General features: G+C 50.0%; 2 protein-coding genes across 2 annotated transcripts in view; one reads left to right on the top strand and one right to left on the bottom strand.

Annotated features, from left to right (window-relative positions):
• Positions 1 to 8,949: 8,949 nt before the first annotated feature.
• Positions 8,950 to 14,245, top strand: LOC103594763 (chromosome unknown open reading frame, human C19orf66). The gene is made up of 8 exons (XM_008578024.1): positions 8,950 to 9,266; positions 9,743 to 9,866; positions 10,019 to 10,068; positions 11,491 to 11,529; positions 11,714 to 11,863; positions 12,391 to 12,494; positions 12,607 to 12,761; positions 13,227 to 14,245. Exons 1-8 carry the CDS (start codon positions 9,246 to 9,248, stop codon positions 13,460 to 13,462), a joined length of 879 nt encoding a protein of 292 aa, XP_008576246.1. The 5' UTR covers positions 8,950 to 9,245; the 3' UTR covers positions 13,463 to 14,245.
• Positions 13,498 to 16,756, bottom strand: part of ANGPTL6 (angiopoietin-like 6) — a 3,715-nt gene continuing 456 nt past the window's right edge. The window contains exons 2-6 of the mRNA XM_008578027.1: positions 16,556 to 16,753; positions 15,580 to 15,757; positions 14,825 to 15,012; positions 14,475 to 14,745; positions 13,498 to 13,939 (exon numbers count right to left, since the gene is read on the bottom strand). Coding sequence (XP_008576249.1) covers positions 13,749 to 13,939; positions 14,475 to 14,745; positions 14,825 to 15,012; positions 15,580 to 15,757; positions 16,556 to 16,753 — 1,026 coding nt within the window. The 3' untranslated portion in view covers positions 13,498 to 13,748. The remainder of the gene's footprint in view (positions 13,940 to 14,474; positions 14,746 to 14,824; positions 15,013 to 15,579; positions 15,758 to 16,555; positions 16,754 to 16,756) is intronic.

Below are 16,756 nucleotides of genomic sequence, written 5' to 3'. Positions count from 1 at the left end.
TTTTTTTTTTTCCTTTTTGTTTTTTGTCTTTTTTCGTGACCGGCAACGGATCGCAACCTTCAGTGTCGCGCCCGTACCGGGGCGGGACCGGCAACGGGATCGCAACCCTCGGTATTGTGCCCGCACCTCGCTCAGCCAGTGAGCGGCCGGTCTGTATGTGGGATCCGAACCCTCGGTGGGAGCGCCGCCGCGCTCGCAAGCGGCGCACTGTAGCAGTGCGCCACCGGGCTGGCCCATGTATTCATTCTTTAAATTATTGATTGACTTCACAACTGAAGCCATCTGGTCCTGGACTTTTCTTTGTTGGGAGGTTTTTGATTATTAATTTTATCTCTTTACTTATTATAGGTTTGTTGAGATTTTCTATATCTTCTTGAGTCAGTTTTGGTAATTCATGTGTTTCTAGAAATTTCTCCATTTCATCTAGATTATCTAATTTGTTGGTCTACAATTGTTCATAGCATTCTTTTATAATCCTTTTGATTTTTGTTAGGTCAGTAGTAATGTCCCTGCTCTTTTTTTCCCCCAGCTGTTCAGTACCCTGGACCTTGGTGTTATTGGCACCACACTCTATCCAACTAAGCTAACTGGTCAACCCTCATTTCTAATTTTAGCTATTTGCATTTTCTCTCTTTTTTTCTTAGTCATTATAGCTAAGAGTTTGTCAGTTTTGTTGATCTTTTCAAAGAACCAACTTTTGGTTTCACTGATACTCAGTTGTTATTCTATTCTCTATTTCACTTATCTCTGCTCTAATCTTTGTTATTTCTGTCCTTCTGGTAGCTTGGGTTTAGTATGTCTTTTTTTTCCCCTAGTCCCTTATGATGTAAAATTAGGTTGCTGATTTGAGATCTTTCTTCTTTTTTAATATAGGCATTTACAGCTATAAGTGGTATGTTGTGTTTTCGTTTTCATTTGTCTCAAAGTATTTTTTTTGAAGTATTTTCTAATTTCCCTAATGATTTTTCCTTTAGCACATTGATAATATTTGAGAATGTGTTGTTCAATTTCCAAACTTGAGGTGGGAGTTTGAGTTGCATGGAACTGTCTGCTGCAGGTGCAGCTGAAATCCACGTGGATCAAGGAAATGACTTGCAAGGCAATACCAGGTGCCTATGACACGCATCCACCTGTGTGCATATATAAATATCTAATTCCTCTGTCTGGGGCTGCAGGATGTCCCACTTCTCTCTGTACATTTGTTTCACTTTTAAATCATGTCAGTCTTATACAAAACAGATAGAAAATTTTAAAATTATTCAGATCCCCACACTGGCCAGTTGCCAAATAAATAAACATAAATTTGTAAGGGTTATTAGCTTAATCACAGAAACCAACTCTGGTTGATTTAAGCAGAAAAGTTTATTTAAGAATACTTGGGAGATGGGCCGGGCTGTGGCTCACTCGGGAGAGTGTGGTGCTGATAACACCAAGGCCACGGGTTCGGATCCCATATAGGGATGGCCGGTTAGCTCACTGGCTGAGCGTGGTGCTGACAACACCAAGTCAAGGGTTAAGATCCCTTTACCGGTCATCTTTTTTTAAAAAAAAAAAAAAAGAATACTTGGGAGCAATAGACAAAATTTGGTGTATCCATACAATGGAATACTATTCATTATTTGCAATAAAAAGAAATGAACTAATGACATGTGCTAAAACACGGATGAGCCTCAAAAACCTTATGCTCCGTGAAATAAGCAGACACAAGAGATACATATTGTATAATTCTATTTACATGAAATGTCCAGTAAAAGCAAATCTATAAAGATTACTGGTGGCCTGAGGCTGGGAGTGGGGATGGGAATTGAATATAAATAGATACAAGGGCTCTTATGGGAGGGATAAAAATGTTCTCAAACTCAGTCAGGGTGATGGTTGCACCACTCAGTCAAGTACTAAAAATCATTGAAATATACACTTCAAGTGGATGAATTTTATATGTAAATCACACTTTAAAAAAAGCTGATTTTTAAGAAATACTTGGGATCTCACAGAGTTGCCAGAAGAGAAGAGAATGAGGTCTCAGACACAGACCAGTACTGGAGAAGACACAGCTGCAGTGACCACTGGGCTGAGCCACCACTGACAGTGGACACGGATTCATTATCAGACCCGCTGCACCAGCAGCCTCAGAAAACTGGATGTTGCTTCTGCTAACCTTCTCTGGGCAGCTGACATATGGTCCCTCCCTCCCTGCATGGCCTCTAATTTAAAGTCAGAAGCTCCTCCAGGGAGGTGGGGGAGGGTGTGGTGGAAACAGTGTGATGTGCTCACCTGATTCCTTGCTTTCTGTCTACTACACTAAATGACGTTTCCCAGCCTCTCCTGCAGGTGAGTGGAGACACGTGATGGGTCCTGTCCAATGGAATGAGAGCAGAAAATATAAGGGTCTCCTGGCTGAGGTAGTTAAGAGTGTGTGTGCCTTCTGCACAGGTACCACATTACAGAAAATCCACTGGGTTCTGCAAACAAGGGACATTTTCTAAAGGGAGGAAGAGCTATTATAGCTCAAAAGACACTTCATAGAAATATCTACCAAGTGCCATATGTAGACCTTGTTTGGATCCTGATGAAAATAAGCCAACCTTCCTGCAGCTGTTTGCTAGAAAAGAATAATAAAAGGACTTAAAAATAAAAATAAATAAAATGAATCAACCAAAAATAAAACATTTTGGGGACAATCTGGAAACACTGACCATAGATTGGGTATGAGATGATATTAAGGAATTATTGTTCATTTTCTTGTGCATGACAATGATATGTGATTAGGCTCAAAACAAAAAGTTCTTATCTGTTAAAAAATATGTTAAATATTTATGGGTGAAATGATATGATACTTTGACTTTTCTTTAAAATAGTCAAGCCCTGAGGTTCTGGCTCTTTTTTTTTTTTTTTTTTAATATGACCGGTAAGGGGATCTTAACCCTTGACTTGGTGTTGTCAGCACCACGCTCTCCCAAGTGAGCGAACCGGTCATCCCTATATAGGGATCCGAACCCATGGCCTTGGTGTTATCAGCACCGCACTCTCCCGAGTGAGCCACGGGCCGGCCCGAAGTTCTGGCTCTAGATAAGATGGAGTGTGCCCACCCTGTCTCTCTGATGGAAGGTAAGGAGCAGCTATCTGAGGACTCTGAAAAGTAAGTGGGCTAATAGAGTGTAAAGATGAGCCACTGATGGGAGAAAATATTCATAAAGCACATATCTGATAAAAGACTCATTTCCAAAGTATACCACAAAAACCTCCCAAAAATCAACAACAAAAGAACAACCCAATTGAAAGCAGACACCAAGGTATACAGAAGGCATACAAGCATATGAAAAGATGCTCAGTATCATATGTCATTAAGGAACCGCAAACTAAAGCAACAATGGGATACCACTGCATACCTATTAGAATGGCTAAAATCCAAAACACGGACAACACCAAGTGTTGGATGGAATGTTGAGCAACAGGAACTTTCATTTATTGCTACCGGGAATGCAAAATGATAGTCGCTTCGGAAGACAGTTTGACAGTTTTTTACAAAGTTAAACATAGTCTTTTCATATGATCCAGCAATCTCACTCCTGGGTATTTACCCAGGTCAAGAAATTGCTCCAAGAGCTAGGAAGTGACACATACCAAGACTGTCTGGTTCCACCGTGTGCCCGCTTCATCTCAGTTCTCTATGTCAATTCCAGCTTGAAGGAGCTTTGGCTGTCAGGTGGCCCGAGTTCAAGTCCTGACTATGCCATTTATAAGCTGGGTGCCTTGAATGATTTACGTGACCTCTCTGAGACTCAGTTTCTTCATCCATAAAGGGGACAATGACACATAGGCCAGGGCACTGATACTAAGATACTAAGCTACTAAGGCCCAGGGCACACTCCGCAGACAGCCTGGAACCCAACAAGTTTCTCCACTCACCAAATTCATTTGAGCACAGCCCCCAAACAGGTTACCCAACTTTTGCACATAATGCATTCCTGGAAAAGTATGAAGGTGATTTCGCAAAACTCAAACAATAGAAATCTGTGCTGTAAGGACATTCCATTCACTGAGGGCTACACAAATTATAAAATCCCACATTACTTCTCACCTCTTAGGCATCATTATCAAAGATATATTTCAAGGTTTTCGTGCATATTATTTTAAAAAATAAATTGGATTTATCTTACTGGACTCTTTTTTTTCTGATTACAAAAGTGACAGATGCTTGCTGCAAAGGAAATTCAATTGTTAGAGAAATATGCAATATGGAAAATTAAGGTGGTGTGGATGTCCACATGCAGAAATGCACACAAGCGTTCTGATTACAAAAGTGACAGATGCTTGCTGCAAAGGAAATTCAATTGTTAGAGAAATATGCGATATGGAAAATTAAGGTGGTGTGGATGTCCACATGCAGAAATGCACACAAGCAGTTTAGTTATATCTCCAGACTTTCTCATGTACATACCAGCATATGTTTTATATACATGTATATGCATATGAGGGGTCTTCAAAAAGTTCATGGAAGAATTCACATTATCTTTAACTCAACTTTTTCCATGAATTTTTGAAGACCCCTCATATGTATACAATGTACATATATATATATACCAACATAAATAATTCATCATTTTTTCAACAACAAAAAAGATCATATGAATTATTTGGAAGTTTGCCTTTTTATTGGCTTAACTCTATGTCTGGCCATCTCCTTATATTGGCAGAAAGAAATCTAGCTCATTCTTTTGAAGAACTGTATAATAATATCCCATTGCATGGACATCCCTAATTTATGTGCACAGTCCCCTTTAGATGGACACTTCTCGATTTTAGCAACAAGGTCACAATGAATACCTTTTACATGCAACTTTGTGTTCATGGCTAAGTAGTTCTGGGAGTGAGACTGTTGGGTCATGGGGTCGGCATGTGTTTTAAGGGTCCCCAGGATTTGTTTTAATCAGGTGTGGTAAGACATGCAGATGTGGAAATGACTGTCATGAAGGGAAAAGTTTATACTCACAGATCCCTAGAAACAGGAGGCACAGTATGCCAACAGGGATATACAAAGCCACATGGGGGAGCACCAGGGTGGGCCAGGAGGCAGAGGGAGTGAGGGGGAGACATAGGCAGGAGCCTTTATTGTGGTTTCCATGGGAAGGAAAAGGTGAGGCAGGGTCAGCAGGGTTAGGATTGGCTAGTTTGAATTATTTCAGCAGGCTCTAGGGCATAGGGGCTGTCCCTAGTTGTCAGGTACCTAGCCCTGGGGTGATCAGGGCAAGTGGATAGGTGGCCCTGAGTGTGAGAGCCCGATAGAGGAGGTGGAGGAAGTGTGAGTTTGGTTTCCATTTGAAAGGCATGCTCAGGGGAAAGTTGTTTATTATCTCGGAACTGGCCAGTCCTGGGAGGGGCAGTCTCCCCAGGGTCAGCAAGGCCCCAGATGTCAAAGCATCAGAAGACAGAAAAAGAAAGATGTGGTTACAGCCACTTAATATCTTAGTAGCAGATTTCACCATGTTGCTATGCCTGAAGGTTTGGGCAAAGAATGCTCTTCCCAGTGGTTTGGCAGATTTCTCATTTCCCTATACCTTCTCCAACTCTAGGCATTCCCAGTATTTTTTATTTGGTTACACTGGAGGGGATACTGACTAGATTGTGAAAAGCACACATATGTTCCAATTATGTCCATTTCGATCACAATTAAACACAGAGCCACCCAGCTTAAGCCTCAAAGGGTCCAGCCCAAGGTCAAGATGTGCTGCTTTTGGCTGGTCCACTCACAACGTGGTCTTCACCTCTCTCCACTCATCCCCCTGCTCAATAAGCCCCAGCCATTCTGGCCTCTCGCTTTCTGCTATGGGCCAAGCCCTTTCCCACCTCAGGATTTTTTGCACAAGCTGCTTCCTTTCCCCAGCACCTCTTCACCTTGGAGACTGCTATTCACCTTTCAGAGTGACCTTGAGGAAGTTCTTGAACCAGTTTTCCCTTTTTTAATAATATTACCCTCTTCATCAGGTTGCTGTGAGAATTAAATGAGATACATAGTTTAAAGCCCTTGAGGACTAAATGACACATAGTTTAAAGCACTTGAGGATTAAATGACACATAGTTTAAAGCACTTGAGGATTAAATGAGATACATAGTTTAAAGCACTTGGCACAGTGTTTCAGAAAGTGTTATGATTTCAGCTCAAGGGGTGCCTCCTCCAGGAAGCCCTCCCTGACCACCCTGCCCAGGTCAGGTTCCCATGTGTTAGCCCTCCTCATGGATCCCCCAATAACTTTTTTGGGGGGTATATTTCAAAAATATAATTAAACAATTACTTGTGGTATCATCTGCTTCCTGTTTCTCTTTCCCATTAAGACTATGAGTTCTAGAAGGGCAGAAATGGTGTTTGCCACATAGGAAGTGCCTAGCACCATGCCTGCCACATAGGAAGCATTTGATGCATCTGATAGATGAATGAATGGATGGATCTAACGAATTCCATCTCTGACTCAATTATACTAAATTGTCAGAGGCTACCCTTCTTATCACTGTTTTCAGCATGTGAATTTTCTCCTTTTGCATGTCTTTTTATAAAAATAAAGGATAGAACACAGTAATGTTCATGCCACTGCATAAACAAACCTTATCAGCCTGGGCCAAGATAGTCACGAAACTCAAACAGAACTCCTGACAGGTAGGTGGTGTCCCCATGTGATTGCTGGGAATATTTGCCATTCTGTTCATCTACAAATGTAAATATTCAATACTCTGGTTATGTCTCCTGTCTGTCCTTCAAAACTTTCATCCATCTTTCCATGGTCCTGTGCCCTAAAAAGAGGCTGATTGCATCAATGGGCATCCTTGCCCTCCTTCCTTCTGGGCTCAGCAATGAGAGCCTCCAGCAGGAGATGGGTGGGCAGGAGGGGACAGAGGATGGGGTCTTTATTCCCCTCTTCTTGAATGTGGGCTGGTTCTAATGGCTCGCTTTAAATTTACAGAACATAGGCTGGCCAGTTAGCTCACTTGGTTAGAGCATGATGTTAGTAACACCAATGTCAAGGGTTTGGATCCCCATAGCGACCAGCCACCAACAAATAAATAAGTAAATGTACAGAACATAGAGGAAGTGATGCCATGTGACTTCTGAGGTTAGATCATGAAAAGATACAAAGGTACAAGCTCCACCAGGCTTCACCCTCTGGGGTCACTTGCTCTGGGGAGCCCAGCTGCCATGTTGAAAGCCCCAAGAAACTTGCTGTTGCCTCTGCCTGGAACTCTCTTCCCCCAAGTATCCATGTGGCTCCTCCTCTCACTTCTTTCAGGTCTCCCCTTAGATGTCATTTCCTGCAGCCTTTGCTAATCCCCCTTTACCCATTCCCCTACCCCAGCTCATTTTTCATCTCATAGCACTTACCATATCCTGTCCTATTATAGATTTGTTTCTTGTCTGTCTCCCCCACTAGAATGCCAGCTCCATGAGGGCAGGGATCTTGGTTTTGTTCGCTGCTGTGTCTGCAATGCTTGGAACAGTGTGTGGCACAGAGTAGGTGCTCATCATGGTGTCTATTGGGATTAGAACCTAGCAGACCTGATTTGTGTCGAGGCTGGATCAGACTCCCACCTGTTTCCTGCCCATTCGGTGCCCACCCTGGCTAGGGGATGGGACATAGCTGTGACCTCCCCTTCCATTGGGCAAACTGATTAGTAATTGGCAACTACGATGGGAGAGCCCCTCCCGACCTCCCCACTTCCGTCAAGATAAAAATCCCAGCTCCTGTGTGCAGGCTACAGTCCCCTGGCCCTGCCTGAAATTCCACCACTTAGCCACAAGGAACCATGAACTGCTTGCAAGTCACTGACATAGTCTTTAGAGTGCGGTGCATATGTACCCAACAAACAAAGCTTAGGGTTCAACTGGAAAACCTCAGAACATCTATATTTTTTAATCTCCATTTTCCACTTTCTAAAGAATATATCTTTATATAATAGGAATTATATAATATAACATATAATAGTCTACAGACTGGTATAATTGTATTTGTATATAATGTATAAATAAATATCCATCTGGGGTGGAGCTTCAACATTTTTACTGACAGCAGTGAGCAATGGAAAAAAATCTGTACAGTCGTTTACCCCAGTGCCACTTTGCCCCACAGGGGACATTTGGCAATGTCGGGAGACATGTTTGGTTGCCACAACTGGGAGAGGGGTGCCACTAGCATCTAGCAGGTGGAGGCCAGGGATGCTGGGCTACAATGAACAGGACAGCCCGCCACCACAAAGAACTATTCACCCCCAGATGTCAAAAGTGCCCAGGTTGAGAAAACCTGCCCCAAAGCACTGGACTCTCTCTTGCCTGTAAAGCCATCTCTGATGTCCCCAGGATGGGCCAGAGCTCCACCTGAGTCACCCCAGCCCCTGCGCTGGGTTGAAATTGTCCTGTCCCACGGGGTTCTCAATCTTCGGGTTTGCAATGCAGATTCCCTGGAGACCCTAGACAGCCGGATTGTGCCGGGCTGCTAGCGCCCAGGAATCTGTATTTCTCACGAGCACCTCGCCCTCTTCCACCCATACACTGCCTGTCCCTGCTATGGGGACGTAGTACATAAGACCCGGTGACAACTTAGTTGAGTGTCTATGGCATGCCAGACGCTATTAAGTTCTCTCCTGGAGCATCCCGGGCACGCTCTCTCTGCTCCAGGATGCAGGCACTGTGATCGTCCCCATTTTACAAAGGAGTAAACTGAGGCTCAGAGAGGTGACGGTGGCCGAGTGAAAGACTCAGAGCGAGAAAAGGGGCCTGGGTCCTAAGAAGCGCCTGGTCCTGGGGTAGGGAGGAGGACGCGGAAGAAGGTGACGAACTGGGGGAGCGCGCGCTGGTGGAGGGGGGGACGCGGGGACTCGCCGCGGCCTTCGGATGCGGCCCCGCCCCCACGAGGGACGTGAAGACGCGGACCCCGCGCAGCGTGGGGACATGTGACCGACTGCAGAGGCCGCGCCGCCTCCCCCGCCCGAGGTCTGCGCGCTCCGCCGCAGGGTGCAGACCCCGGGCGCCCGCCTGGGTTTGGGGCGCAGGAGCAGAGGCGGAGCCGGGGCGGAGCCAGCGCTCCCCGGTCCCCCCCGAATCGAAAGCGAAAGGGGCCGGGGAGGAAGGGCGGAGCTGGCCGCCAGGCGCCGCCCCCTGCCCTGCGCGGCTGCTGGACCGACGGGCGCGCCCAGGTAGGGGGCGGCTGAGCCGCGCAGTGCGGACCCCCGCGGGGACCTGCGTCGCCACCGCCGTCACCATGTCTCAGGAAGGTGTGGAGGTAGGAGATGGCTCCGGCCGGGCCGGGGGGCCGCGACAGACGCCGAGGAAGGGCTGGGGGCGCGCAGGCGGCTTCGCAGTTCCTGGGGACCCCATCGGAAGCCCAGACCTTCCGCCTGGCTGGCGCTCGCCTCCCTGAGAGAGGAGACTGACTCCCACATCCCCCAGAGCGAAATGCGGCCTCCCCGAGGAAAAGCGGGGGCTGCGGGGTCAAGGGTTAGAGGCCAGGGATTACCTGGCCAGCCTCATGACCCCGTAGGCTGGGACGCTCGTCCCAGTCCGCGTCCTCCCCCAGTGCCCTGTGGGGACTTTGGCTTTTTCCAGGAAATGCCGTAGAGGGATGGGGCGGGGGCGGGGGGAGGGTTGCGGAGGCCAAAACCAAGGGTCAAGTTCAGGCCGGTAGAAGGATGCCTAGAGATGGGGGAGGGGCGATCGCTCCTCTCCTTCCCCCCACTGGAGCCCCCTGTCCCCAACCAGCTGGAGAAGAGCATCCGGCGCCTCCGGGAGAAGTTTCATGGGAAGGTGTCCTCCAAGAAGGCGGGGGCTCTGATGAGGAAATTCGACAGCGACCACACCGGAGTGGGTCGCTCCATCGTGTACGGTAAGCTGGTGGTCCCGGTGCGGTGCGGGACAGGATTGAGATCATCCGCCCTGGAGGTCCCAGCCTTGGGAGGGTCTGCGTTGCTGCTCTGCGCGGCCTGGAACCCCACAGACTCTTCAAGGGCCCTTCATTTACACTTACTCTCCCACCAGGAGTAAAGCAGAGAGATGGACAGGAACTGAGTAACGACCTGGATGCCCAGGTAACCTGTCCCCTCTCCTCAAAAGACTGGGTAACAGAAGGAAGAGCAGAGGGGACCCGAGCCATCCATGGTGACCCCCTCCGGATGAGGAGCGACTGGGCACTGTCGGTCAACACATCCAACCCCATTCACTTTTCCACCTCTCAATTGTGCGTTTGGCCAGGGAGCAAACAGTAGGCGCTCATTACGTGCTGACTGTGTTAAATGTGGGAAAGAGCCAAGAAACCAGGCAGTGAAATGAACCAGGATTAATGCCACCGTAGGGGAGGCCTAGAGGTCAGGGAAGGCTTCCTGGAGGAGGTGATGCCGACACTTCAAGCATGGGGAGGAGTGAGCCCTGGGAAGGAAAGAGGAGGTGAATGGATGATAGGGGTCGTCCAGGGAAAGGGAATGGTGTGAGCAAAGGTGAGAAGGGACCTGTCAGTGGCAGCTCCTGGCACAGGAGGAAAGGCTGGGATGAGCAGGAGGTGTGGGAGGAGAGAAAGGGAGGCCAGCCCATGTGTTGAATGAATGAATGAATGAATGAAGGCTTTGAAGCACAGGCGAACCACTTTGCCACTTAGCTTTGGTGGCTAGTAGACTGGATTTTATCTGCCTGAAAGGCGCAACGTAGAGTTGTTAAAGAGTATAATAAAATACGTATTATACTCTTTACACTTATATATAAAGGGTACGATAAAAATAATCGCAAAGGCTAGCACTGATTGAGCACTTCCCATGTGGCAAGACTCCAGGAATCGACTTATTTCATTCCACAGCAACTCCATGAGACAGGCTGTATTATTTATCATCCCTGTTTTACAGACAAGGAAACTGAGGCACAGAATGATGAAGTCACTTGCCAGGTTCCTGAAGCAAGCAGGTGGCAACTGGGATTTGAACCCTGGCCACCTGGAGTCAGAGCGTAGGCTCTTAGATGCCCCTCAATAGGGACCCAGGCGAGTGAGTGGCTTACCCACATTCCCACAGCTGGAAGTGATAGAGCCGGGATTAGAACCTACATCTATCTGAATCCCGAGCCCAGGCACTTAGCCTAAAGCCACACAGCCTCAAAGAGGCGACAATGTGAACGTGTGTGGTGTTTGCAGGCAAGGAAGTGTATGAGGTCCAGGCCTGCTCCACCACACTTCATCAGGGTGATTTCAGGCAAGTGCTCCCTTAGCTCTGGGCCTCAGTTTCCCCACCTGAGCAATGGGGATAACAGGTGTGCCTACCTCTCAGGGCTGCTATGAGGTCACACCTGGCTCTCAATAAGTGGGCACTGCTGTATCTCCTGGTGAGTTAGGGGCATCCCACTGTCATATGGGACAGGACCCTGTGTCACCATCTGAGAGCCCCAGATCAGGGAACCCTCCCCCAGCAAACAAGGTGAGAGAGGCCTGAGCCCCATCCCCAGTCTCAGCCCCTGGTGTCTCCACCCAGGACCCTCCAGAGGACATGAAGCAGGACCAGGACATCCAGGTGAGTTGGTGGCTAGGGGGAGGCCAGGGTGTGGGAGGGGGGAGGAGGACATGCCTTGGGGGAGAGGGGGACATCCATAGTGGCAGGAGGAGGAGGCATCTGTAGGGAGAGGAGGGCTGACATATGTTTCTGTTGGTGGAGGAGGGGTGACACCCCTCTTCTCCCCACCCACTGCATTCCGCAGGCAGTGGCGACCTCCCTCCTGCCGCTGACGGAAGCCAACCTACGCATGTTCCAGCGTGCCCAGGACGACCTTATCCCTGCCGTTGACCGGCAGTTCGCCTGCTCCTCTTGTGACCATGTCTGGTGGCGCCGTGTGCCCCAGCGGAAGGAGGTGATAACCCAAAACTTGACCTCGATTCTATCCTGAACTCCACTCTTGATCCCCTCCCTCAGTGGCTGTACCTCTGACCTAAGGACATCAACCCCTGAGAGCCTAACCCCTGACCTCCAACCTCATAGCTCAACCTCCATCTCCAATCCCAACCCCCAATCCAGAGCTGGACTTCAGACCTTCAACTTAAGAAGCCCAACCCCTTCCCCTAGAGCCTGATTCAACAGTTCGACAGCTGCCATGGAAATCAAACCTGACCCCCAAGCCCCCAAATCTGGCTTCTGAACCCCCTGACCAGTAGTGTGCTTCTGGCAAATGCTCACCTAGCTCTTGCAAGGGAGGAGAGGGAGCACAGATTTGTAGTGTTTGCCAATTTCCATGGTGTAAATATTCCCACCCTGGTCAATATCAGGCTACCACTGTGAAGTCAGTGAAAATGGAGTTGGGCAGCTGCTGCAGCACACAGCTAGCCATGACCCCAACCCCAGACACCTCTGACAACCTCTGTCCCCTCCCCATACCCCCAGGTATCCCGGTGCCGGAAATGCCGGAAGCGCTACGAGCCGGTGCCAGCCGACAAGATGTGGGGTCTGGCTGAGTTCCACTGCCCGAAGTGTCGGCACAACTTCCGGTGAGGGCGCTGACCCCCACCCCTTGTCCCACCCCAGCCCTGCCCCTCCCTGCCCTGGCCCCACCCCGGCCCAGCCTCGCCCTCAGCCCCTCACAGCCCTGCCCGCCCCCAGGGGCTGGGCACAGATGGGGTCCCCGTCCCCCTGCTACGGGTGCGGCTTCCCCGTGTATCCAACACGGATACTGCCCCCGCGCTGGGACCGGGACACGGATCGCCGCAGCACCCACACCCACTCCTGCTCAGCAGCAGACTGCTACAACCGCAGAGGTGAGGCCCCCACCAGGTGTCATCCCAGTGCATCCCCATAGCCTCCCCCGACCCTGAGTAGTCTGCATCTACCTATGGCCTCAAGTACCAAGGTCTCTGTCCCCTTCCCCATGCTCCTTGAAGCCTCAGTGTCTGTGGCCACTTCATATCCCATGGTAGCCCTTCCTTCCACATGTCTTCCATGGCTCCCAGTCTCCTTGGCCTCTGAGGTCTTGACCACGAGGTTCTGAGGTTTCACCCCAGTGGCTCCGTGTTCCAGGATCCCCATGGCCTCTGCCTCTGTAGTCTCTGTGTTTTGTCCCCTGTAGTCTCGGGTGACCCTCATTTCCCTAGGTCTCCTGTAGCTTCAACACCTCTGAATTCCCTGTAGCTCTGGCCCCCAGAGCCCACGTGGCTTCAGCCCCCTCGTCCCCAGAGTCTGAGGGGAACTCTAGCCCCATGACCTCAGCACTTCTCCCTCCCCAGAGCCCCATGTGCCTGGGACATCCTGCGCACACCCCAAGAGCCGGAAGCAGAACCACCTGCCCAAAGTCCTCCATCCCAGCAACCCCCACATCAGCAGTGGCTCCACGGTGGCCACTTGCCTGAGCCAGGGCGGCCTCCTGGAAGAACTGGACAACCTCATCCTGGAGGACCTGAAGGAGGAGGAGGAGGAGGAGGAGGAGGAGGAGGAGGAAGAGGAGGGCGGGCACAGGGAGTGACCCCTGCCAGGTGCACATACAAACCAGACACGGTCTGTGGCTACTTTGTGTTGTTATAAAATAAGAGCTCAAACCAAGATATAAATGCCCTTGGGGAGCCATCTGGGTCGGAGATATTGGCTGGGGGTGGGGGTGAGATTCCTGGGTCCCATTTTCGGGGCCCTGGGGAGCAGATCGACAGTGGGAAGGTCTGCGGGACATGAGCCATCAAGGAGGTGTGGCCAGGACAACTTGGGCTCCAGGTGAAAAGCATGCTCTGGAGCCTGGGGGACAGATGGACAGATAGTCACAGCCTCAGGGGCCGGATCAACATAGCAGCCTTCTTGAGAGAGTAGGCCCCACCACGAAACTCAGCCCAGTAGACACCATCTTGGTAGCGGCTGCGGTAGTGGCCACCACGGTGCCATATGCCATTGAGGTTGGAGTGGGCACAGGCATGGTACCACCAGCCTCCCCGCTGGTACAGGGCGCAGTTACCTGATGGGAGAGAGAGTCCATGTCTTCTCACCAGAATAAAAGGCTCTGCTAGCACCTCACAGTGCAAGGCTTTTGCAAGGCATCCCCTGAGTCTCCCCATTCTCATTGAATACAAGCCGTGATCCTCCATTTCCTCACCAAAATAGAAGCCCTGGCCTCTCACTTTCTTCTTTGGAGTAATACCCTTAATTCCTTCCCTATCTCCTTGCCAAAGTACAAGTAAAACCCTTCTCACCCTTTCTGAAAACTGGGAGTCTGCTGCTCATTATTTCATCCAGGAAAAAAAAAATCTCAATTTCCTTTCCAGAGTAAGAGTCCTGGCTCACCAGAACAGGAGTCCTAACTTTTATTGCCTCATCAGAGGAAGAATCTGGGCTCCCCATCCCCTCACCAGAATAAAAGTGCGGTCCCTTGTTCTCTTGCCAGAATAGAGACTTGCTTTACCAGAGGGGAGTCTTACCCCACCTTCTTTCATTCCCTCACCAGGACAGGGATTCCACCCCTACCCTCCCACCAGAATAAGAGCTCTCCTCACCAGAATAAGAGTCTCGGTCCCTGTCCACGGTGCTGAAGGGTTTGTCATTGTGCCAGGAAAGGGAATCTCCTGCATCACCATGGTACTGGCCAAGCCGCAGGCGGTAGTGGTCGCTCTCAGGCTCCAGGGAGAAGCCATCATAGCGGGCACGTGCCCCACGGCCTCCCCAATCCTCCAGGAGCACCAGCAGCTCATGGTCCCCACGGCTGGTCAGCTGATGCACAGGTTCAAGGCCCAGCCAGTATTCCCCATCAGGCTCTCCAAAGCCCACCTGGCAGGGCAGAAAAGTCAGAAGGTCAGAAATAGGCTCAGTTCCTTGACCAACTCTGCTTCTGCCCAGCCACAGCCACCTTGTAGTGCTGCCAGGTGGTGAAGAAGTTGACAGAGCCATCTCGCCGCCGCTGGATCACAGTCCAGCCTCCACCTTCCAGCTGCTGCTCACACCATGCTGACACCACATGCCGGCCCAGCTGCAGCTCATACACTCCACTCTGCTCATGGCCTGCCTGGTGGGCCTCTGCACAGTCCTGCCATGGGCCTGTGGGCGCAAAGATATGGGGGAGGCACAACGTAGGCCAACCAGTCCCTTACCAGAGTAAAAGTCCTGATTCTTGCCAGTCCCCTCACCAGAATAAAAGTCCTATCTCTCCCATTCCCTCACCAGAATAAGAGCCATGATACCCAATTTCTTACCTCACGAAGACTAGGTCCTTCTTCAAACACCAGAGCAAATGTCGAGTCTGGGTTCTTAAACCCTCGTTCTATGGTCTCCTTACCAGAATATAAGTCCTGAACATGGCATTCTGAACTAGCTCAAATTCTCAACAAAGTAGCAGTCCTAAATTCTTCATCCCCTCATCAGAATAAGAGTAACTTCTCTCCTTTTTTCATACCATAGTAAGAAGATTGGTCTTTTTTTTATTATTATCAGAATAAGAGCCATATCTACCTGTTCCATTATCAGAATAAGAACATCATTTCCTCCAGTCCTCTCACCATGAGTGGGATCGGCCATTAAAATTCTGACTCCTGTATTTCCCTCTACCCACATTGCACTGGGAATCCTTGGCTTCTCACTTCCCCAGCAGCCCTGCGTGCATCTTACCTGCTGGCTTGGTGGGGACAGCAGGGTGCCCTGCAGGCATGGGAGAGGCCAAGGGTCCCTGCTGTCTCAGGATCTGGTCTCTCTGGGGTTCTGGGGATGGGTCCAGCCTCCTGCTGGTGTCATTGGTGCCACCTACCAGACTGACTGGAACCACAGGTACCAGGGGAGGTGGTAGGACCTGGAGTGACCAAGAAAGTCAGAGGTAATTATACTAACCCTCAGCTCAAGAGGTCCGGTCTCCTCAGGGGCCAGGGATGGTGGGTAAATCTCCCTGCTCCCAGATGAGCTGGGGGTCAGGAAGGGGGTGTCCTGGTCCCAGGACTCATCTCCAAAGCCTAATTCTTGCCTTTCAAGTGCAGACGGAGCTGGGCTTAAATATCTGCTCTGGAGCTCCTTTTCTGTACTTTTCAGCCTCCTACCTGTCTCCTTTTCTGTACTTACTGAATCCTCCCACCAATCCTGTAAGGTAGCAACAATGTCATCCGAAACTCTGGGCCAGACATGTTCCAGAACTCAGAAATAACACGGCGGGATCGAGACAGTGATACAGGGAGTGTTATGTACTTTACATAACGGCCCCAATGGGGGTCTCTGGTCTCTATCTACGTGATAATAAAATGCTTAATTAGGGGCTGGCCGGTTAACCCAGTTGGCAGAACGTGGCGGTGTGCTGACAACACCCGAGGTCAAGGGTTCAAATCCCCATACCGGCCAGCCACCAAAACTATGATAATAATAATTATATGCTTAATTCCAGGACTCTGTGAATATTCACATAAAGTGGATAAGTAAAGACCATACATAGCCACCAGTCACGTTTTGACCTAAATAAGTTATGACAGTGGGCGGGCAGGAATCCGATTTTCGGGGGTTTTTGAATTTCGGAACTGCAGATAAAGAGATCGTGGGTTTGCACGAGGCCCATTTTGCAGCCGATGCAGCAAGTGGCTGCCATCCAGGGAGGCTCCGAAGTTACCTGCTGCTGCCCGCCCGCGCCCCCCGGGCACAGGCGCTCCAGGCGGGCGATGAGGCCGCTCTGCTGGCTGACCAGCTGCGCCAGCTCGCGGAACTTGACGTCCAGCTGGTGGAAGCGGGCGGCCGCGCGCTGCGCCTCGGCAGACGCGTTGAGCACGCGCTCCCCGAGCAGCGCAGGGGCGGCGGCAGGCTCAGCCCCCGG

The sequence above is a fragment of the Galeopterus variegatus genome, unplaced genomic scaffold (genome assembly GCF_000696425.1).
Source record: "Galeopterus variegatus unplaced genomic scaffold, G_variegatus-3.0.2 Scaffold1619, whole genome shotgun sequence".
Classification (NCBI taxonomy): domain Eukaryota; kingdom Metazoa; phylum Chordata; class Mammalia; order Dermoptera; family Cynocephalidae; genus Galeopterus; species Galeopterus variegatus.
This window is presented reverse-complemented; position numbering and strand designations above follow the sequence as displayed.

Coding starts and splice junctions, on each gene's coding strand:
- LOC103594763 (XM_008578024.1), top strand. CDS start 9,246: ATGTCTCAGGAAGGTGTGGAG. Junction 10,069..11,490: donor GTAACGACCTGGATGCCCAG/GTAACCTGTCCC, acceptor GTCTCCACCCAG/GACCCTCCAGAGGACATGAA. Junction 12,762..13,226: donor AGACTGCTACAACCGCAGAG/GTGAGGCCCCCA, acceptor CTCCCTCCCCAG/AGCCCCATGTGCCTGGGACA.